The sequence below is a fragment of the Vidua macroura genome, chromosome 1 (genome assembly GCF_024509145.1).
Source record: "Vidua macroura isolate BioBank_ID:100142 chromosome 1, ASM2450914v1, whole genome shotgun sequence".
NCBI lineage: Eukaryota > Metazoa > Chordata > Aves > Passeriformes > Viduidae > Vidua > Vidua macroura.
In genome coordinates this window covers 6,376,172-6,399,641 of record NC_071571.1, presented here as the reverse complement: position 1 = coordinate 6,399,641, position 23,470 = coordinate 6,376,172, and the positions used below count along the sequence as shown (strand labels likewise).

General features: G+C 42.8%; 1 protein-coding gene across 9 annotated transcripts in view; it reads left to right on the top strand.

Moving 5' to 3' along the window:
* Positions 1–23,470, top strand: part of PRKAG2 (protein kinase AMP-activated non-catalytic subunit gamma 2) — a 236,211-nt gene that overhangs the window by 167,594 nt on the left and 45,147 nt on the right. For 7 of the 9 annotated variants that reach the window (XM_053991497.1, XM_053991342.1, XM_053991662.1 and 4 more), the window contains 2 exons: positions 1,153–1,367; positions 21,515–21,596. In XM_053991497.1, coding sequence (XP_053847472.1) covers positions 1,153–1,367; positions 21,515–21,596 — 297 coding nt within the window. Of the gene's footprint in view, positions 1–1,152; positions 1,368–21,178; positions 21,261–21,280; positions 21,349–21,514; positions 21,597–23,470 lie in introns of those variants that run through there. The other 2 variants (XM_053991909.1, XM_053992000.1) reach the window with 2 other exon arrangements.

Here is a 23,470-nt window from a genome sequence, read left to right as displayed (position 1 = left end):
GTCCAGTGTTCCAAGTCTAGGAACTTAGGAAAAAACCTCTGGTGCAATAATCTCTGGTGGAGCCCTGAAGCTCACACCAAGGAGCCAGATTTACCATGAAAATGCAACATCGTGTTCCCAAACACTCCTTTGAGTGGCCTGGGCTTTTATGCTCATTAATCTGCTCTCTTCTGATGGGCTTGAGTCCCCTTTGGACTACCTGATCATCTACACAAATCTATGGAAGCACAAGAAATGAGCCAAATTCAGAGGTCTTTCAGCCCACTTAAAAATACACATCCCAATTCAGCCTCATGGTTTTTATGCATCTAAGTCTGTCCTGATTTATGCTGGCACCAGAGAACCACCCTTGGTTTGCTGCTGTACATGTAACCAGAAACATAGATGTTGGAACCCGAATTTTCTGAGTGGTGGTGGATGTCTGCTGGTTCTTAAATGGGGAATAAACACAGTTTAAATCTGTTTGTTCACAATTCAGAGCTGAACTAGGAACGTAACAAAAAATACAGCTGGGGTACATACACGTGTCAAATAAAAACAGGGTGCTCACAAGAGCAATTATCTGCTGCTGACACTGATTTTTGGCAAAAGATATGATCAATCTTTCTCCTCAAAGGCAGCTGAAAACAATTTTAGTTTGTACAAAGGCTGTACAAGAGCTTTACAGAAAGCAAACTGAGGCTCAGGAGAAATATGCTCTGTTTCTTTTTTGTCTCTACTCCTAATTGTATTTTTACTGTTGGCTGAGATACTGTTAAAATAATGAAAGAGAAGAAAAAGCAACCATTAAAGGTTTTGAGCCATGTGCCATGAGATAATCCTGAGACTCACAGGAGTATTAAAATGACAACAACAAAGCAATACCCGTGCTGAGTGTCATTTTAGAAGTAAGCAATCAGACAGGAGGTTAATACAAGACAAACCTCCAGCACTCCCATCCTGCCACTGTGCCTCCCTGTAGTGGATCAGACAGTTCAAGCAGCTTAAAAGAGTTTTAATGGCAAGGCACAGATTCCCTTTCATAAACAAAGAGGTGAGATCCCTACTTTTAGTTTGGGGAAACGTGATGAAAAAATACAGGATTTCTGTAAAGCTGAGATCTCCATCTGCTTTTCACCTGAAGTGATCTCTGGTCATTTTTGTTGTTCACAGCCTCTGGCCTCTCCTCTTCTCCATCTACCCCAACACAAGTGACCAAGCAGCCCACGTTTCCTCTGGAATCCTATAAGCATGAGCCTGAGAGACCAGAAACTAGAATTCACTGTTCCTCACCTCCGGACACGGGGCAGAGATTTTCTCTGCCTCCATCACAAAGTGCAGCCAAGCCTCCCATCATGACAGCAGCTCCCTGTGCTACCTCAAAACCTGTAAGTAAAGCTTGTGTCCAGTTTGCCATGGGAAATGTACAGGGCTGTGTGTGGACTGTGTGTTGTGTTACAGTGATGGGCTGCAGTGTGGGTGTCCATACTATGGGACAGATGAGAACAAGGCCTTTTCCTTCAGTTTACTTCAGAGTCTGGCTGAGAGGCCCCTGGGAATCTAGAGGTGGTGGCTCCCTTCTGATTTACCCAAATGATAACTAATCTTTGCACTGCCTTCAAAGTGACTTTTGCAGTGGCTTCAGATCCCAGGATACACTGCTGAGACGCCACCCTAGAGGTGGATAAAATTTTATTTAGGATTTTCTTTTATCTCCCTTAAGAAGAGCTGATGAGAGAGTTAACAGCCAAAGAGAGCATAAAAAAAAGAAATTCACAGTCTGAGCTGCAGGGGCTCAGAGTTCCTGCTGCCTCTGGAGTCTGAGATGACTGGGACAGCTGGTGACTAATAGCACACGTTGCTATCACACCTCCTGCCCCAGCTCAGAGAGTAGAAAAAGAAGGGCAGCACTACCAGGGCAGCCTCCCACATAGCAAAGATGTCTTCATAAGAATGGTTTCTTCTGTTCCTGGTAATGCATGAACTCAGCAGTTCCTGGGAGCACATGAATTCCAGCCTCTGATATTCTCCAGTACTGCACAGCTCTGTGTCTCCTCCCCTCTCCCTTGGCCAGCCTGAGCCTCAGAGGCATCACTCTCCTTTTCTTTCTCCTCTGCCTTTCCCCCCTCTTTTCCTTTGGTGTTAATTCCTTCACATTACCTGTATCTTTCCATTCCTCTGACTCATGGAACCAGCAGACTGTGATCTGTCACCAGAGTAAACTACCCTGCATCTGTCTTGCCCAGATTTTCTTCTTATTTTTTCCCCTCAAAAATAGAAAATCTTCAACATTTTTTGTATCTAGAAATCTAGAACTGTAAAGGGCATACAGGTTCATGAGGTCAGTTGCTCTGTTGAGCAGCTACAAGTTCTGTTTCATTCCAGTTCTCAGTAATTTATTTAAAAGCAGGAAGTCTCCTCCCACTCACCCATGGGAAAGCTGTTCCAGGATCTGAACACAGCAATCCCAAAGCCTTTTTGCTTTTGTGTGAGGTACCTCCAGTAGCAGCAGCTGTTGTGATGCTGAAAACATTTGGGTCCTGGATCAGAGTTCATCTGCTACTTTCAAGTCGTTCACACACATCCCATAAAACACCTGCCCTATTTTGGGGGCCTCTTCTGTACAGGCTAGAAAATATCTCATTTTCAACATAATTTTTTCATGGACAGGTTGTAACTATTTGCTTTTATAAATAATGGCCTTTTTCATTCATTGTTTGCTACATCCTGTTGTACAAGTAGCCAACCTTTGTTTTTTTAGATCAAGCAAGCCGAACTCTCCCTACAAATTACAGACTTTCTGTTCTTCTGCTATGCAAAAGTAAATTATTAAATTTTTAAATAAAATAAGTCCTACATTTATAGTTAGGGAACTCCAGCAGTAACCTTTCTGCAGCCAGCTCACTGCCTTTCCATGTCAGTATATTCTCGGGATGCAGACATTATTAAACCCAAAAGTTTGTAGGATACAAAAATCTTTTGGCTAGGTTTTAGTCAATCAGTTATATTATTTGCATATGAATGTGTTCATCTGTGTTATGCAGCTACAGAAGAGTCTTTTGTACCTGTTAGAATAGAAGTGAGGAAACAGCATAATCTTAGCACATTCCACTGACTGAAAGACTGAAAAGTTTGTTTTGTTTTTGATTACTTGCTGATTCAGACAACATGAAGTTGAGTCGAAGATGCCAGAATAAAGAAACAGAATTCTCAGCAGGTTTTTATGAACAGTTGTGGTTGTATCTGTGTACAAGAGAGAGTCTGGGGAGTAACTCAGAATGCCAAACTCAGTTCTCTCCCGTTCAGAAGATGCAGAAATATGTGGGATGTGTAGCACCTGATTGTCTGGTACCCTCTGTACTCATTTATGTCTGAGAGCAGTGAGTGTGCAGGGCTACCAGTGAATCATTAGTGTTTTGGTTTACTTGGCAATAAATGTCAGCAGCCACAGAGCAGTGAGGAACAAAGCTCTGGATGTTTAATTTTCAACAGAGACTGAAAAGAGAGATTAGATTTGCCATTCTCTTCTAGAAGGAGAAACTGTTAGAGAGAAAGGCTGAGTTTCTGCAGAAGGACATGAATCTGAAGCTGATGAGTGTTCTCTCAGCACTGTCGTGTATTTTGATCCCTGCAAATTATTGACCCAACATTCCTTTGCAAATACAACAGCACTATACAAACATTCTTGACTTGAGTACTGTATTTCAAACATTTCATTTATTCTGAGTTCTGTGTTAATAAATACATCATTTCACAATCATGTGCCATAAACAAATCTGTAAGGGGCAAACTCAGTTTCTTCTTTACTTACATCACTATTTGCTGGCAGAACAATTTCAGTTATTTTAAAAACGCACTTAAATTTTATGATAAATGGTTTCATAGTGGCCATTCTGTTAGGTGATCAGTTCAATGATATGGAATCTTCTAATGCTGATATCTGAAATGAGAAGTTGACTCTTATCTACAGGGTTCTGTCAACTTAAATCTCATTTTCTTGTTACATTGCTTAACTGGTAATGACAATGTGTGAGACCCCAGAACTATTATCAATTAATCATGATTGCTATATATATTGCAGTAGGAAAGAGGAACCCTTGGACCCAGACCTGGAAATATTATTAAAATAAAAAAAAAAAAAAACAAAACCAAAAAAAAAAAAAAAAAACCAAAAAAAAAAAAAAGCAAAAAAGCAAAAAAAAAAAAAAACCAAAAAACAGATAACTCCAGGAAGATAGTATCAGGACTTGGAATTAGCCCATTTGTATAATTAATGGCATTTGAAGCTGGTTCTGAAATTGTTTTTTACCTGAGACTCGGGTGCAGAATGGTTAAATCTGTTCAGTAAGAGATAAGAATAAAAATACTTATTTCCCAGCAGATGTAGCCAAAACTTTTAATGTTTTAGTAGCACTTCCAACAGTGTGTATTTTCATGTGACTTTTAAGCCTTCGATTCTGGGGAGGGGAATAAATAGTGGGAGAGAGAGAGATCCTCCTTCAGCAAGTACCATCTCAACACAGTACACAAAGCTAAGCAATTAACCTCATGCTAAATGGGTGTCTGTGGTAATCAGCAAGGTCTGGATTTATCCCACCTAACCTTAGAAACCTTTCTGAGCTGCTTAAGCTGGCAGTGCAGTAGCTCCAGTAGTCTCTGTGTCCCCCAGAGAGGCGTTTGCAGGGGATGAATCAGGTCCCAGGGGGCTGGGGAGCCTCTGGGGCTGACTGGGAAGGGAGGGATTGACTCCTGGTGCTGCATTTCTGATCCAGACATCCAAATCTGGAGCTGCTGACACACCACTGCAGCAGCTCTGCCAGGCTCTCCCCTGCATGTCTAGGTGTTCCTAGTGGCTGAGTTTGAAGGTTATAATGAGAGATTCAGCTGATAAGAGATCAAAGCTGTGCCTAAAGTTTACTGCGTGCTGCATTTGATTTCTCACAATGCAGTTCACTATTCTGTACTTTGGCCTTGTGTTGTTTGGATGGTGTAACCTTCAGGCAGTAAGGGGTAAATGATAACTCTTCTCTACAAACATGGTGACTTTACAAACCATGAAAGAAATGCAGAGAGGTTGCAAATTCAGTACTGAACCTGTTCACCGTGTTTCCACCTTGTCTGTATTTTGAAGTGAAATGTGGTACTTTGGGCATTGTGTGGTTGTATCCTTTTCTTTCATCCTTTCTTCTTCCCCTGACACATAAGATGCTGTGAAAATAGCACTACTCACTGCAAACACAAACATTTCTCTGCTACCTCATCTCCTGGTTTCCCCTTTCCCAGCATGAGAGGAGCCCAGGCCAGAAGGTGTTGGCTCCAGACTGGAGAGGTCCCTTTTGGTGGAAAACAAGGCTGGGGCTTCTTCTGCTCACAAGAAGTGACAAAGGCAGAACATGCCTACAAATGGTCCTTTCCATATGATTGTGTAGTGAGCCACTGTCCTCCAAAGAACTTCCAAGCCAAGTAATTTCCCAGAACATTCTTAACAAGAGGAAAAGTCAGCCAGAAGGTAGTTAGAGACTTACTCTTAGCTTGTGTGAATGAATCCTGTTAAAACTGCAGACAGAGCACACAGAAGGGAGGCTGGTCTGTATTCATTTTACACAGTCCTTGCTGCTCCAGCATGTGGGAGAGGAGAGATGTAATGTACAGCTGGGACTCTCTTCCACCCCGGGATAAAAAGGAGAAACTAGATTGTTCCTGCAGCTACTCACTTGTTAAACAGTAGCACTTCCCTGCAAAGCTATTCATGCTGTTTCTTAGCCAAAATGTAGTAAACTCCAAAACAGGGCTGTTAACTTGTTCAGAGTGAGAGAGAGGCTGTTACATCCCACCCTGGGCTGGCAGGGAGCCTGGGAACCAGGATGTGTGCAGCAGGTCCTTTGGTTTGGCTCTCTCCAAAAAGCCATACCACCTATCAGAGCTCCATAATCTGCTGGGTGAGTAAAGAGATTGAAATCTGATGAGGAGATCAGAAAAGTGTTCTTTGATTCTGAGGTGGTCAAAAGAACAAAAGGCAAAAAAAAAAGAAAAAGGCACAGGCTGGGGAAAGAAGAAATCCAGATTTCCAATGTACCAGAACTCCTTATTTTAGTATTTGTGTGGTTTAAGGCAGTGTATGAGAGTGCCAAGACTTTACTGTGATTCACACCACAGTAAACTGATCACCAAAATTAGAGCCCCAAAGGCTGTCATTTACCAGGACAAAGTTCTAGCAGTGCTGGTGTGTCCAGGCTCCTTTTAAATGCCTTAATAGCAGCACTCCTGGGAGGTGATTGTGTTCCCTAAGAGATCCCAGGAGCTGTAACAAGCTATCCTTGTTTAATCCTTTTTCCTTATGGGAGCTGTTGCTATCCATGTGAAAATGTGTTTAAATTTAAAGTCTTTCTCCAATAGTGGGCACATCACTAATTAGTTGCAAACTTACTAAAGTAATCACTCTGTGATGAACCCTGCAACAATTATGAAAATACTGCTGGGAAAATGTTTGGAGCCCACTTGATTTGATTTCAGTCTCCTCTGACTGAAGCATGAGCATGATGGTGCCTCCACTGAATCAAACATAAGTTCACAGGAGAATTATTTAATATAGTTGGAAAGTCCATAGTGAGATTTAGTGGGACATACAGAATAAATGAACCTGAACTTTACAAAAACAGAAAGCTTCAGCTATATCACACTACTTTTTAATCACAGCTCCCATTTTATTAATATTCTGTTTCCTCACTTCATTTCTCCCTATTAGTCATATCTTTTGTATCCCATTTGGTGTTTTTCTCCCATTTTAGTGTTTAAAATATGCAAAAAGCATCTTGCTATCCCTTTTATATTGGTTAATTTGTTGAGTTGGTTTTTTTTAAGCTACTTACTGGTTTTAAAAGAAAAAATGTTCAATCACAACCTCCTGAAACACTGGTGTCCTCATATATTTGTATTCTGGTTGCAGTGTCCAGATTTGTGCAATCAATCTTACAATGCAAGAAAAATTTTATTGCATAAAGATGATTTTTTTCTGCCCTAAGGAAATGTGTGTCTGTGTCGACTTATGGCTTTTTCTGCAGCTACAGAAATAATTTAATCAACTATCTGTGGGTTCACTCAGTGGAGAATTTATTTTAATGACATGAAGTCCTACAATTCCTGTTCCTCCTAGTCCTAGATCAAAAGGAGGAAGGCGAGGTGGAAAGGATGAATAGCCAGAATGCTGAGTCCAATCAATTCCCAGCTGCTCTGACAGCTCTCATAAGGCTATAAGTAGCTAAGGCAATTAAAACTAGAGCATCTCTGGGGCTTTTTTAAGATACTCATTGGTACCAAAATCATGACCCCAGCACCCTGAAGACAGAGTTAGTAGCTTAAACCTAAATTACTTTTATCACCCTAAATCCTGCACTATGCATGGTATAAAAAGGCTAAACCTAAGAATCTGGCCTCGTGTGTCTGTATAAATAGATATCTTTTGGTTAAGTACCATGATGTAAGAGGGTGCTGGAGGGACAGCCTCATTTTACCCATTGAACTGATTTCTCATGGCATGGTTTATTTTGAATTTTAGACTTGTGAATTTAATAAGCATCCTGTTATTCTGCTTGGAATATCAGAACTTCTGGTAAGAGTAACCTCCATCAGTGATTAGAAGCTGGATGCCTACTCTGTGATTTAATATAAAGCTGCAGTTTCATGCAGGGTCACTGACAGTTTCTTACCAGCTGTATCTGGACAATTTTGGAACACTAAAATTGTTCACCATCAGGGCTGTTTATTCACAGAGCAGTAGGGATTATAGAGCAAAGCTTTCCCATGAGAATGGAGGAGAGATAAACAGCTTTGAACCTGTTTGGTTGCACCTTTCCTGCTTCTGGATTGGATTAGAGGGAAAGTGACATAAGAATAAGGAAAACATTCTTATGGAAGGGACCTCTTAGAATTCCTAGCCATCTTCATCTCTCTTAACCCAGTTTTGTCTAAATTTTAATTTTAGATACACTATCTTTAATGGCCACCAGAGCTTTACAGAATGTAAAAGTCTGGTTGATACCAGGAGGAAATTTTCTGTGTAAAGCAGTCATTTTCCTTTCTCACTTCCTCATAACATTGCCCAAGCCCTTTCTCTGACTGGATGAAATAAACTGGTGAGGTTGGAAGACATAAAAGGGGACATCCCAAAAAGGGCTCACTCCTGTTTGGCTTCTTTCTCCCAGCTTTCACATTTTCTAGTGTCACTACCTGCTTGTGCAAGAGGAGAGCAATACAGCTCTTTAAAAATGCAAATGGTTGTTGTGGTTTTTTTGGTGGTGTTTTGTTTTTTTTTTTTTTTTCTTTTAAGATTACAATCAAGTTTGGCCATTTGAAAGTCAGCTGCATGGGCTGCTGAGTCAGAGGAGGACTAGATACCATCTTGGCAGCAGCCTGGAAAAATGTTTCCATTGTGCTGGTGAAATCAATGCAAAATATTTATTCTTTGAGCTTGTTCACAACAGCAGCTCAGTTCTCAGCTGGAACCGAGGGTGGGGCCATGTGGAAGACATTTATAGGAAGACAATAATGATTTGTACTGGGCCCAAGGTGTACAAAATCTTATTTTATGATTAACAAAGGACAAGGCTCCAACCACATGGAACTCATAAGCTGAAGTGTAAACCAGGGAAGTAATCAACAGAGAATAAAAGAGAAAAAGTAATGGAGGCAGAAGGTTAGCAAAAGAAAGGGAGGGAGCAGAATTCAGGAGGGGAGAGATTACTTTAGTCTTTTTGCATATTTAGGGTTACAGTAAAATGCCAGTGCTAAGGTTAATACCTTGGACTTTTGAAATTTTGTTCTATCATACTTTTTCACTTAAAATTGCACAGATCAGGTCATCTGTGGTATGCAAAGAATCTTCTTCCTTGTACCTGTGAACAGAAAGTTACTAACTGCTATTTTGTGGTATATGAGCACATATGATTCAAGCAGAAAAATAAACATGCTTTTTGCCCTGGGGACCTTATTGTCCAAAAGCCTGATCTAGCAAAACAGGCCTGGCAAATTCTAAAACTGCAAGAAAGCCTTGGCTTAAGCAGGGTTGTTCCTAAACACCACTTCCAGTGGACGCTTGCAGAAGAGATTCTAAGTGTAGCCATAACAGAGTTAGCAATGCCAGGAGGCACTGAGGAGAGGTAACCTGAAGGTTACAGCACTGGCTTTGGTTGGGGTTGCTATGTATTTATGTTGCTGAATTTCAGGTGCTGTTTTGTTCTGGCTGATGACAGTGTGGTGATGGCCTTGATCCAGGAAAACACTTAAATGTGTGGTTGGATTTAAGCACAGTGGTAGCTCTGTTGGAGTCAACAGTGCTGGAGCACTTAAAGCTGTGTGTGTCAAGTCACTTTGCTGGATCAGGGTCTTTGTGCAATTTTTATGGTCTATTAAAATATTTTTAAATGACAACAGCAGGTACTGAATATAAGAAAGGAAGCTGAAGGACAGAGAATGAAAAAAAGAGTTGAGGAAAATATTAAAGGTTCAAAAAAATAGAGGAGAGGAGGGGAGGGGAGGGGAGGGGAGAGGAGAGGAGAGGAGAGGAGAGGAGAGGAGAGGAGAGGAGAGGAGAGGAGAGGAGAGGAGAGGAGAGGAGAGGAGAGGAGAGGAGAGGAGAGGAGAGGAGAGGAGAGGAGAGGAGAGGAGAGGAGAGGAGAGGAGAGGAGAGGAGAGGAGAGGAGAGGAGAGGAGAGGAGAGGAGAGGAGAAGCTCTTGGTGACAATGGAAAATTGCTGCTGAGTGAGTGGCAGGGAGGGCAGCAGCTGGAAGATTGCTCTCTGCCTGCTGTTGTGTGTCTGGCATTTCTTTGGGTGTCAGGATTGTATTTACTTGGAAACATTCATGGTGTGTGAATGGATGGAGCTCTTTGTGCAAATGGGAACAGCTACTGATGGAGACATGGCTTATGAGAGAAGACACCTGACCCCTTTCCTACCCCTTTCCCTTGAGCCTGCCAGAAAGAACTGCACAAAAGTAAATCCCAACAGACATTCTGCACACAGGAACAGGACACTGCCAAAGCTGATCTCTTAGGAAGCACTGTGAGGAATGCAGAAACACAGAATCATTCAGGCTGGAAAAGACCTCTAAGATCATTGATCTTTCACTGATCACTGAGTGCCACATCCACTCATTTCTTGAACACCTCCAGGGATGGTGACTCTGCCACCTCCTTGGGCCTCCATTCCAATGTTTAACAACCATTACCATGGAGAAATTCCTCCTGATGTCTAAACTGAACCTCCCCTCATGCACCTTGAGGCTGTGGCCTCTTGTCCTGTGGCTGTTGCCTGGGAGCAGAGCCTGACCCCACATGGCTGCACCCTCCTGTCAGGGAGCTGTAGAGAGTGATAAGGTCTCCCCTGGAGCCTCCTTGTCTCCAGGCTAACCACCCCCAGCTCCCTCAGCTGCTGCTAATAGAATTCACTCTCTAGAGCTTTCTCCAGCTCCACTGCCCTTCTCTGGACAGGCTCCAGCCCCTCAATGTCTTTCTTGTGATGGGCTCAGAACTGGTGTGACCTCACCTGTGCTGACTACAGAGAGACAATCATTTCTCTCATTGCTGCCACACAACTCTTGATACAAAATCATTGCCACAGAAAGTGCACAACTTTCTTTCCTGGAGTGTGCCATGAGGGCATGGCTATGGTACAATATGAACTGGTCATTAAGTAGTTGCTTCTATCATCAAAGATTTTATGGGTACAGAGGTTACATGATGAAGATATAGATGTTTGTTTTTTTTTCATGCCCTCAAGGATTTGGCTGTTGCTATTTTAGGGGAAAAAATGGAATTCAATGAATGTTTTAGTTGCAGAGTCATTAAGGAAAGCAAGATTTTGAAGAGGAGAAAAATAGTGCCAGTAGCTGATCAGAGAGACCTGGCTGCAGCCATCTGCCCCATCAGAGATCACTGGTGCAGCCCTAAGTCACTTGGTCTCTCAGTGCCTCAGTTTCCCATTTATAAAAAAAGTGGGGCTACACTGCTCTAAGTCAGAAATGTTATAGTGATAAATACATTAAAAAGTTCTGCATAACTCAGATATTTTTTGAACAGGAGCTGCAAGTGGCTTAAGATAAGCTAACCATAGATAGAATCTGTTGTGTTTAAAGTTTGTAGCAACAGGCTTTCATGCTGCAGGCTGTACTGGGGCCAGGAAGGCCTCATGTTTTCAGAGCACATCAGGATTTACACAAAAGATCACTGTGAAGTCAGCTGCTCTTCTGAGCCCCAGGGAGGCATGTCAAGAAATTATTTCAGCTCTTCTCAGACATTTAACTACAGACTCAATCTGCATCTAAGGTTAGGTGCAGTGAAGCCAGCATTTGCCATTTCCACACTGAAAGCACCCAGTGCCCATGAATGCACCTTCGTATCTGCATCTCTAGCAGCTCTGCAGGAACGTGAGCATGGTGGATGGCTTGCTGGAGGTGTATCCCCAGTCCTTAGTGTGGAGCTAATTTCATTTTTTTTTCAATTCCACTTCCTGGAATACAGGGAAAAGCCTTACCACTATTTGCATGTCCCTTTGTGATCTTGTTTGTAGGCATGAAACATTGAGCTCATGTGTTTGATACGCTTCTTGCTCAGCAGAGCCTTTGTTCCAGTCCTTCCAGAGGGTGTCAAACCACAGAACCAGCACTGAGCACAGTCTGCTTTCACTGGCAGTGTACCTGGAACGAGGGAAGGATGAACTTAAGAGGCTGTGAAAAGGGAAAACAAGCATGGCAGAAGGAAGATACCCATTGCATGTTGCTGTCATTGCAGATTTCTTTTGTGCATAACAATAAAAAAAGAAGCAGCACACAAAAACAAGGCCTGGAGTGATCAGCAGTACATCTGGAATGAATTCAGGAAAAGGGTTATGTTCCTCAAGCTATGCACATTTACTGCCATCTGAAAAACAGCTTTTAGTCAAAAATTAATTTACTTGGAGATTACAGGTCAACCGTAGTCTCTGTGTTGGAGTTTATTAATATATTGGTTTGTTTGTGCATAATAGCAGCTACAGTGAGATAAGAGCCCTCACAAGCCTGAGTGGGGCCCCTGGTAGCACCCATGCCTCGAGTTTGTCACTGTGGGGTGGGCTTGAAATCTAATGCAAACACACAAGCCCCAAGTGCTACAAGGAAGTTCTCCTCAGTGTTCAAAGTCCTCCTAGAACTGCAGTGAAAAAATACATCGTTATCTTTGCCTGCCTCTTTGAGAGAGCTTCCAAAAGCTCCTTCTGGAGCCCTCCTGGGATCCTGAGCGTGATGAGCACTGCAGAAAGTGGCCACCTGTAGCAGCTGCTCCTTTTCTGTTTAGCTGCAGTCACCTGCACCTTGTGGCACAGCAGCTCGTGCCACAGAGGAGGTATTTGTTCAGGCCAGGTCTGTGCCAGTTTCTTGAAGTTTTATTGAGGTTGTGGATGACTCAGCTCTGAGCTGAAGGTTGTCTGAGTTTCTCAGAAAAGCACCTTTGTGACTCTGCCCTACATCTGGTGCCCGGGTTCGACGGATCTGATGTCAGCCTTTCAGAACTGCTGATGGTGGTGAAAGTGACGGGCTGGGAGAGCTGGGGCTGCTCAGGATGGACAGGAGAGAGCTTCAGGGAGACCTCAGAGCACCTTCAAGTGCCTTAAGGGGCTCCAAGAAAGCTGGAGAGAATCTCTTCACAATGGCATGTAGTGATTGGATAGGGGGTCTTGAGCTGAAGGAGGGAAGGTTTGGAATAGATTTTAGGAAGAATTTTTTTTACTGTAAGGGTGGTGAGGCACTGGGCTTGGACTCCCCATCTCTGAAAGTGTTCAAGGCCAAGTTGGATGGAGCTCTGAGCCAGCCTGGTCTAGCGGAAGGTGTCCCTGACTAGGGTAGGGGGTTGGAATAAAATTATCTTTAAGGTCCCTTCCCAAACCATTCTGTGATTCTGAAATTACATTTTGATGATAGACTGCAATTTGGTTACTAGAATTTTGTGATGTTTCCTCAAGCCTTAAGTGTAATATCAACTAATTTCAGGCTTTTTTTAGGGGAAACATGTTTCATTTTAAGTTTAAAAAATATCACTGAAAGTGATATTATCACTGGTGTAATAAGTGTTCTCTCAGTGAAGTCACTACTCATGACTGAGCTTTGAAATATAACACTGAGATGAAGAAAGCAAAATGGTAGATAGTAAATGTGTTTATTTAAATCAGATTTGGCTATGAGTATTTTTTTTTCATTTGTTATTCTCAGTGGCCTTGGTTCTGCAGATTACTCATCAGTACTCTGGCCTCAATCCAGCTAAAGTACTTAAGTAAGTGCATAACTTTAAGTAACACGAATAATCCTGTATTCAGTGCCAGCAAATGAAGACACTCATCGATGTGGGCTCTCTTTCTTCTTTCCCATTCACTTTAAATTAGTGAATGTTTACCTGTGTTTTACCATTAGTAGTATCTTAATCTGTTCTGTTTGCTTTTTTTTTTTTTAATGTACATTTTTCACAAGAAAATATCTACCATAATCATGCTTAGTAGCTGATTGCTGCAGCTCTCTCCAGCAATAATTCCCTCTTGCTCTTAACTGAGCCCCTGAGTGTGATGAGAGGTTGGTCCTATTTCAAAGAACCTAAGGAGCACTCCAGCATATGTGTAAAAGCAGCTGAAGTACATCTTTTTGATCATATACAATAACAAATATTTAAGAAAAGAACACTTAAAAACTCTGGAAGAGATTAAAACTAAGTGGCATCCCTGTGTTTGCAGTCAGGTAGAACACTTGTAACATCTGTATTCATAACAAACTCCGGTTAGTTCCTCACAAGTACTTGACTTCTTTGAAAGTTGTTCAAAAGGACAGAATTTAAATTGTTGGGCTGTTTGATTAATAACGTGTCACACTGATAATTTTGGTTTGGACTCCACCTATACTCAACATTGAGTAATCTGAGGAAGGAATGTTGGCCACAAGGGCTTGTCTAGAGAATGCCTCTGATATTCTTGACTCTAAACTCCACCTTATCTGAGTAGCAGAGTGATACAGGATCAGACACAGCTCCAGATTAGAGGTTATGTAAACAAATCCTGCCTCTTTTCTACTCCTGCCTTGATTTCTCTCTAGGAGTTTAGCTTGGGATCTAGTCTATTCCTTCATATTTTACTTTCTTTGAAGTTTATTTTTCAGAAGTGCTTAACTCTTCTGTCATTGGGACCATTTTTCTTTGCCTTAAACTGAGGAGTTGGAGGACACTGTGTGCAACACAGGTTCTTTGTTTCTGCTGTTAGATCAAAAGTTCTGTAAATCTAGTGTTTCTCAATTAAGTCAGGAACAAAACTCACTGGGATTAAACTTCAAGTTCATTTCCATACAGAAATATTTAGGAAGGGCTCACCACTAAAAATGTGAAATCTCTCTGCACATTTTTTTCATGCATCTCCAGGGTAAGAAGATTCCAATATTCAGTATTGCAGTGAGGATTTAGTAGAAATGAAGATTGTCCATTTTATCATCTTTCCTAGTGCAGCATGCACTCCATTTTTCTGGGGTTTTGTTTTGTTTTGGTTTGGTTTGGTTTTTTTTTGGTTTGGGTTCTGTTTTGTTTTGGGTTTTTTTGTTTTGTTTTGTTTTAATTTTTGTTATTTATTTAGGACTTGGCTAAAATTTATTGTTGTTACATTTATGTTATCCATTTGATCTACTAAAGATCCCCAACTGCTTATCACTAATAATTAACTCTGTAAAGTAATTAACATCGTAGCTGTTATGTGGAAGGATATCTGTAGCAGGAGGCTGGTTACAAGTTATAAAATGTAAAAGCAATATGCAGTTGTTCTGTATTTCATGCCACAAGACTCCTGCTTAGGACCACTGGGCGAGTCATATTCTGATGATATTGGGATGAAGTAAAAAAATCCTTCCAGGGTAGAGTTCTGTATGAGCTGTTTTGAAATGAAATCAATCATTAGTTTCTTCAGCCTCACTGTACATACTGGAAATACATTTAGAATAGATACTCCCTCACTTTCAAACTTGCTGTGGGACAGTTGTGTCCCTAATTCATTGAGGGCCTCTCAGGTTAGGGACAGAGCACCCAGATTAATCCAATAAGGACTTGGTGGGGAACACTGTCAGTACCAGGCTTTTTTGTGGGGCTTGGTTACTCTGTTCTAAACAAATTGTAAAAACTGCCACCACCTTCATTTACACATGCTGGGCACAGACATGATTACAGCACTGGGTATTTCAAAAGCCTTTTAAGACAAAAGCATTTTTTCTTACATTCCGTCTGGATATGGGAAATAAAAACTCTAATCCAGTATTTTGTATGAGGCATCCCCTTCCTTACTGGTTTGTTTGGTGCTTGGAGCAAGAGTTTCCTTAGAATAATGGTAGAAACTGCAGTTCCTGCTCAGCTGCTCTGGTCACCCCGAGGTTTTTGAGGTTTTTGAGGTGAGACCAGAACCGTGTCCTCAAACACCCGACAGACTGAGGGACGGCCACCCTGTCAGCCTTTGCAGCACACAGGTGGCACTTTCAGATACAGAAGGGATCCAAGCTGGGATCCTGACCTCAGCCTCACTGATTCCAGTGCTCTCAGCTGTCCTAAACCCACTGGTATCAGTTACCACACTTAGGAGTTTAATTTACAGTTTAACCAGCAGATGAAACCCTTTTTTTTTTTTTTTTCCTGGTAACTTGTCCTTTTCCACTTCACAAACCAGACTACATTAAAGCAAAAATAAGCAGGAAGTGTTCTAAATTAATTTTACACAGATTGCAAGGGAATGAACATTTCTATGACATACATTTGGGAAAAATTGTAAGTTGTTCTTTGACAGCTCATCAGGAGAAGAGTTGTTAACTACTTCAGTTGTGTAGAACTGTAATTGTAGTAGGGAGCAGTAGCAAATGGTGGGAAAATGTAGTTTACTCTTGCATTCAAAATGGCTTTGCCTTGATTTGCATTTAGATGGGAATTCCTTCTGCTGCTCTTCAATCCATTAGGTTTTATAAGGTAAGTAGCCTTTTTTTTTTTTTTTTTTCCTTTCTGAAGTGCTGGGAAGGGCATTCAGTTTTACTGCTGGGCTGTGCAGGTGGCACCCCAGCATATCCATATTAAAGCCATCAGGAAAGAGAAAGGCAGCCTTGAATTTACCTGGAAATGCCTATTTTTAAATAAAGCACAGGTAACATTTTTGTTGCAATGCCTGAGTAAGTCTGCTCTGCACAGACTTGTGATTTGCAGCAGGATTTCTTTTTTTAGGTTGTTCTTTCTATTCCTACCCTGTCGCCAAAGACTAATATGTAATCTTTATTATTACTCAGACAATATTTGTTTTAGAATATTTCTATTTCAGAATTAAGGCTACTTGTTTGAAGGGAGGGGGAAAGTTTATGTACAAAACTGGGTTTTGTGCATAACATACATAAAAAGAATTCTAATTGAATTACCATACTAAGACTATATATATTCTTCCAAAGATTGGACAAAAATAGAAACTAAAAAAAAAAACACCAAGTCTGGAAGGGACATTAAAAATTCATTTTCCCCCACCAACACAATCAACTATATGGAAATAATAATGAACAAATGGGGTTTTTTTAATCCATTGCTAAAACCTCATGTGATGGAGATTTTAGATTTTTTTTCAGAAAAATGTGCTGGTGCTTCACTTCTGTTACACTCAGAAAGTTCTCCCAAAGTCTGACCTAAGAATTCTTTAAAGGCTAAGTAGGTAACTTCTCATCCCATAACCAGTGGACCCAGAAGATAGTTAACCACTTTTCTTCTTGCAAAAACACATCATGTTTGGAGATTGTTGAGGTATTTTCCTTCAGTCTTCTTTTTCTGGTGTTGTGGTTTTTGGAGGTTTTTTTTTTTTGGGGGGGGGGGGGATTGTTTGTTTCTTTGGGTTTTTGGTGGGTTTTTTTGTTTGTTTTAGTTTGGGTTATTTGGGAGGGGAGGTTGTTTTTGTGTGTTTTTTTTGTTTGGATTTTTTTCCCTTTGTAGATGAAGAAACTGGGAAGTTTTTAACTTCTTCTTTACAGGTCATGTTTTCTGAATGCATAGATCATTACTGTTCCCCCTTTTTAGACTCTTTTAGTTCATTCTTGAGTTTAATCCCTAAAACTGAATGCAATATCCCAGCTGGCATCTAACCAGGGAATGTGTAGCACAGATGCTCCATGTCTTACCTATAACACATTTGTAAACAGTGTGATTTTTTTTTTTTTTAATTTCCAAGAAACTGACATTGTAGTCTCACATTTAGTTTCACTCCCAGGTCTTTTTGCATGACTGCTGGAAGTGAATCCTTTCCCATTTTATTTTTGAATTTGATTATTGTATAACACACTCTTCTTACCCATATCAAAGTGCATCCTATTTTTCAAAGCACTGCAGCAATTCTCAAGATTATTTTAAGTTCTAGGGCTGTCCCTAAAAGAGCAGCTTCTTTTACCATTGAGCCCCTTTGAGTCATTTGAAAATGTGGTCAGGTTATTCATTATTTCTTCCTTGAGTCATCAGTGGAAACACTGAATGATGTCAGACAGAACACAGACCTCTGTGAAACCCTCTCTTAAACCCTTCCAGTTAGATAAAGAAATCTTAGTACCTTCCTTGAGAATATTGTTGTGACCTTTAGCAGTCGTTTCACCCAGACAATCTGGGTGAATCATTAGAGAGGCTGAGAGTGCTTTGGCTTTGGTTGCACACCTTGACTGTTACTGATGATCCTTCTTTCCTATATCTGTTTAAAATGCCTCTTGCACATCTCAGAATCAAACTTACACCAAAGACTGTAAGGCAAGACGGCAGGAAACTATACAAAAAATTATTTTCTGCTGATGTTAGCTGTTGTTCACATCCCTGAACCATCCCTATGACTTAAATACTTTGCATGTTCTTATGAAACGGATGGGATTCCTTCAGTAGGACACAGGACTGAAAGGACTCCTAGATTATCAGAAAAAAGAAACATAGATTATCAGATAAACTTTAATGTATTCATTGTAAGTGCATCTATAATTTACAGGACTGATTTTACTTCCACAGACTATTAGTCATTCCTCACTCCCTTTACCCTGGGAAGCTAAAGAAAACAGCCAGAGACAAAGTAAGCAGTTACCTATTAAAATTTACATACCAGCCTTCCCAGAAATCCTAAAATCTCTTTTGTTTACATCTACTTTTGTGACTTTTGCTGTTGTATCAGCCATGAATTGTTTTACTTTGTGTCTACAAAGATTGATGCCACTGCTGTATTAAGGCCATGTTGTAGGTCTAGGTTTTTTGGCATAAATAATTTTCCTGTAAAAATGTGGCAAAGAAGAAATGTACTCAGGCAGTTTTGGGTTTGTGCATGTTTCTCTTCTAAACTTTTCTCTCTGGCATTTATGTCACCTGGCAATATTTAGGATACAAGTGTGTACTGTTCTGTCACATTGGGTGTCTCAAACAGTTAAACTGGCTTACCTGACACACTCTGAGAGCAAACTTTTGAAGCATAATTTGGATAAATCCCTTGGTTATAATTCAGGGAAACCTTCTGTGGAAGTAGAACAAATAAACAAATAGTCACAAAAAAGAGATAGGAAATGTTACAAGATTTAATATCACCCTCTTGGAAATTACAGTTCCTTTTCAAGAAATATTTTTTCTTTATCTTCAGCCAGTAATCCTGCTGTAAAATGACAGAAGGAGTTTGTAGACAGACAATACTGTTAAAAATGTCTTTTAATTTGTCAAATCCTGTCCACAATGAACAGGACAGTGTTTTGACCATGATTTAGGCTGACTTAAGAGTGGGTTGTTCCCAGAAAGTGTGGTCCCACTGTCAATCCTGCCCTGAACAATTCCTGTGCCAGTCCTGATACAACTAAACAGTGACTTGGATCAGGAGCTGATCTGGATAAAACCCAATCTTTTCTTTTAGCCCCTTTGGTTTTCAGCTGCATCAGTTTCCTGTTCTGACTCACTGTGTTGCCCACAAGCCAAAAGGAGCCAGAATGCAAAGCGAGGAGCAAAAGGAACGCCATGATCAGCAGCTTGTTCCAAAATTGGTTTAAACAAATCGTGAGACTGCAGGCACATTGAAGGATGGGGTTTCAGCCTTTAGTTCTCCATTTCCTTTGGGTTTCTTTTTTGAGCAGTGTGCATGGCACATGTTTCCATTACAAATCTCTGCTGTATATTAAATTACTGCCTTTTTATTATCCTGAGTTTCTCATAGTACTCTTGGTCTGGATGTAGGTTCTGCCACTGTAAAACCCTGATCTTGCAGTGAGCTCTGGGGTTCGTAGCATGAAATAGACTTAACTGACTTCTTATAAACATATCATGTTTTGTAGCAGTGAAATTCAATGCACACCTTTCAAGTCTCAGTGTCACTTCCAGCTACAAAAACCTCGGAGTTGTATTTCCTCGTGGCTGGTGCTCACTAGATAACTACGGGGAGTAAATTAAAATAAAAAGAAACAAAATCATGGCAGTTATTTCCAATCAGATATGTCATCTTCTTCTCTGCCTTTGATTAAGAAAAGATTAAAAACTCTTATCAGTATCAAGGTACACGATAAGGAAGATAAATAATTTAGAGCTTTTAAAGCTAGCACCCAGAAGAAATTAAAAACTTCCAAAGCGTTTTGATTAGTAGGCTGAAAATATTATAAATTAATATGAGCTGCTTTGGTATCTTGTATGACTGGTCAGTTCAAACATTTACTGGAATCCTTAAAAATACACCTATGAATGAAATATTTTAGAGTTTTCTTTTCAAATGATCTTTACAGTAAAGAAGAACTGGCTGCTGTTGACTTCCTCATATATCCTTAAAAGAGTCCTTAGAAAGAGGTAGCTTGGGAAAAGAAAAAAGCTGTCACCAGCAGTTTGTTTCCTTGCTTGAAGCTTTGCTGGACTTGAGAAATTACAAGACATCTTTCTGTTTTCCCGTAAATTTTGGCTCTCTCCCCTATCATAGTTTTAGTCTCATTATATTTCATATTTCCCTACGTTTTATGCACATTACTGTGCTCTGCTAGGTCTAACCTCCTTGAAGGGCTTGCTGAACTTTTGAAGCCTGAGCTTCCCCTTGGGACCAGTAGGTTTAAAATGTTCCTTGATGACTCCTGTGACTCCTTTGGAGCGCCATCCATGTGCGTCTGCTGCCACTGCCAAAGAAATAATCCCTTTATCCCCTTCTGCAGCATCCGTGTCTGAACCGGTCCGGCTGAGCTTCCTAAGCAGCCAGCGGGGACCTGCGCATTTCAGCTAAGGAAGCCCAGCTAAAGCTTACCACACCTCACTGTCAAAATAAATGCACATGACGAATCTATTTCGAATATTTCCTTATTTCCCTCGCTTCTGCTGCAGCCTGGCTTAGGGGCTCTGATGCGGTAAACCCCATCCCTCGCAAACTGGAGCGCCCCGTGGTGCGAGCCCCGTCCTTCAGCGCTGCTCTGGGACGGCAGAGCCGCGCCGCTTTCCCGGGGGACGCCGACATTCGGGCTAATCTCGAGTTGTAACTTAATCTGGAATTGTTTTACACGGCAACCAGCGCGCCCGTGCCCAGAGGGGTACCCCGGCATAGAGGGCACCTCGGGACAGAGCGAGTGTCCCGAAATAGGGAACACCCCGGGATACAGAGGGTATCCCGACGTAGAAGACATCCCGAGACAGAGCGGGTATCGCGACAGAGGACACCCCGGGATAGAGGGGGTATCCCGGCACAGAGGGCACCGCGGGATGGCGGTACCCAGGACAGAGCGGGTATCCCGGGACAAAGGGCACCCCGCGGCCGGGATAGCGGCTCGGTGCACTGCGGGAGCTCCCGGCACACACCGGGGAAACCCCCTCGACACCCGTACACCCCCCGGGGCGCAGTGGAATCTTCCGCTTCCCCGCCGCTGCCTCGCAGGTGAACGCTCGGGAGCGTACCAAACTCCGCTGGCGGGGGAAGCGAAGGGTTTCCCCCGGTCCACCTTCAGTCGCAGCGCTCTAATCCAGGGCAGCCCAGAGAACAACCGAGGCTGCGGAACAGGCTGCGAGAAGCGGCTGCCCCGGCAGAGCTCTCAGGGCACTAACCTCCCCCCCTCCTCCTCCCTTTTCCGCGCGGAAGTGGTAGCTCCCTCCCCCTCCCGCCGCTGACCAACGGGCTCGACTGCAGCAAAACGGAACGTACCAACCGCTCCGCCGGGGGGAGGGGGGAGCGGCGAGGCGTGGCGGGAAGCGCCGTCCTGCGAACGGGCGCCCGGGGAGCCGCTCCCGCCGAGCGGCGAAGAGGCGGCGCCCGCAGGAGGCACGGCCGGGGAGCCCGAGCGAGCCCGGGGGTTCACGGGCTGGGGGAGGGCGAGCCCAGGTTCCTCCTCCCGGTTCCTCCCCCCGCGGTGTGTGCGAGCGGCAGCGTGTGCGGAGGCCGAGGGGCAGCTGCCGCCGTCCCGCCTTCCCTCCCCTCCGCCCGCTCCGCGCTGCCACTCCCGACCCGATGCCGCCGCGGGGCCGGTGAGTCCGCGCCTGGATGCTCATCTCCTTCTCCTCTCTTCCCTCCCGCAGGCGGCGGCAGCGGCTCCGGCTCCCTTGCAGCTCCCGGCCGCCTCCGAAGGGATGCTGGAGAAACTAGAGCTCGAAGATGAAGGTAAAAATCCACGGGGGCCGGGGGCGGGCCGGGGACACCCACGCGGCCGGCGGGGTCCGGGCGGGGACGCGGGAGCGGGGGATCCCCGGCGGGGAGCGGGGGATGCGCCGTGCCCGGGCCGTGTCCTTGCGGGGCGGGTCGCAGCCTCGCCGGCCGCGGAGCCAGCCCGATCCCGCTGTGGAGCTTTTTTGTCCCGGTGCCGATCCCGCTGCGGAGCTTTTGTCCCGGTGCCGATCCCGCTGCGGCGCCCTCGTGCCGGTGCCGCCGCCGGGCCGTGCCCCATCCGCCGCTGCCGCCGGCCGGGTCCCGCTCCGGGGGAACGCAGCCTTCACGGCACCCCCTCCTCCTCCTCCCCGTAAAAAACCCGTTCTCCTCGAATACGTCTGCGATACCAAATATAGACTTTGAGAGCAGTGATGGAAAGCTCTTTCAAGTAAAGCTTCCACTCCTTATGGCAGCACCTACATCTGTTCAAAGCGGCAGCTGTACACTGAATTTTCCTTATGTGGCTGCGCTCTGTGGTTGTTCTTTGCTGTGCTCTGAAGAGCTGCAGTTCTGACGGAGTGTGCTGTGCTTTCGCAGGGCAACTCCTGGCAAGTTTTTCCCTCTCGCAGGAACTAAACCGTGCTGTGGGAAAGCATGGATGTTTTTTTCTTTTTCCTCCAACTTGCGCCAAGCAGCCACTTCACCTCTGAAAGATCCGTGCTGAAATATCTCGAGCTTTCATTTTCAGAAAGGATTAGCTTAGTGGATGCAAATGTGGACGCATGGCTTAATCTCTGTGCTCAGCATTGTGAAGTGGCTAAGACTTCATGGGATGTGTTTTTCTGTAGTTGGTAACTCTTATTGTAAAATGTAGGGCAAATATTTAAGGAAAACTTTGAGAATAGCAGGCTGAGTCATTCTGTGAGAAGATATATCGAAGCTGGTATGCTAATAAGGCAGCTTCTTGGTTACTAGCATGTTTGCCTGCAGTTGTGGGACTGGTCTGGAAAAGTAACACCTTTTATTTTAATCTTTCTGTGTGTGAGAAAAGGAAGCTCTTAACAATTGCATTCTTTGAGTTGCTTTTTTTTTTTTTTTTTTGGAGTCCAGACAGAGTTTGAATTGCAATGAAATGCTTGTCCCTTTGTGCATCTTGAACATGCTTAAGTATGAGTATTTGGTGCAGGGGATCTGTTGCTAACTTGTAGGGGTTTTTTTTTTCCTCACACTGTTTTTTTAGTTAGGCATTCATGTTATGCTTATGGAGAGGTAGAAATGTATCAATTTACCTATTTATTTTTACATTAAAGCTTGCTACTGTGAGATACAGGTTCATAAAACCTGCTTAATAATTAATTGTTAAGCCATTTCAAAATCTATTTAAAATATCTTACAAATTTAGGTATATGAAAAGGATCTCTAGGCTAAAAAAATCTGAAATTACAAACCTTCCGTTTTGAAACACCTTTGCACTTTTAAAAGTGTAATGTGGAGTTATGTGGAGACACTTGATAAGGGTGAAGATCTGTGTGTCTTCTAAAACCCTGCAATAAAATTATTCGAATTATTTAGGAAATTTAGTAGTTCAAAATATTTTTTTATGTTTTTCAAGCTCCTGTTTTGCTTCATCTCCTAATTCATTTAGCTCTAAAGTTCAGGCTTTGTGAATGCTCATGCTGGGAGGGTGAGAGGAGTTCAGGGGCCTGTCAAAAGATCATGGCTAATAGCAAGTTTAAAGTAGGGTGTGGGTTTTGAAAGAAAGCACTCACCTTATTAGCCTTTCAGACTAAATGAGAACCTGCCTTTAGGTCTAATTTTAAAGCCAGGCATAAAGCGGGTAGAGTGCTGGATTCAGAACCTGGGGTGTGAGTAAAAGTGAGTGTGAGAGA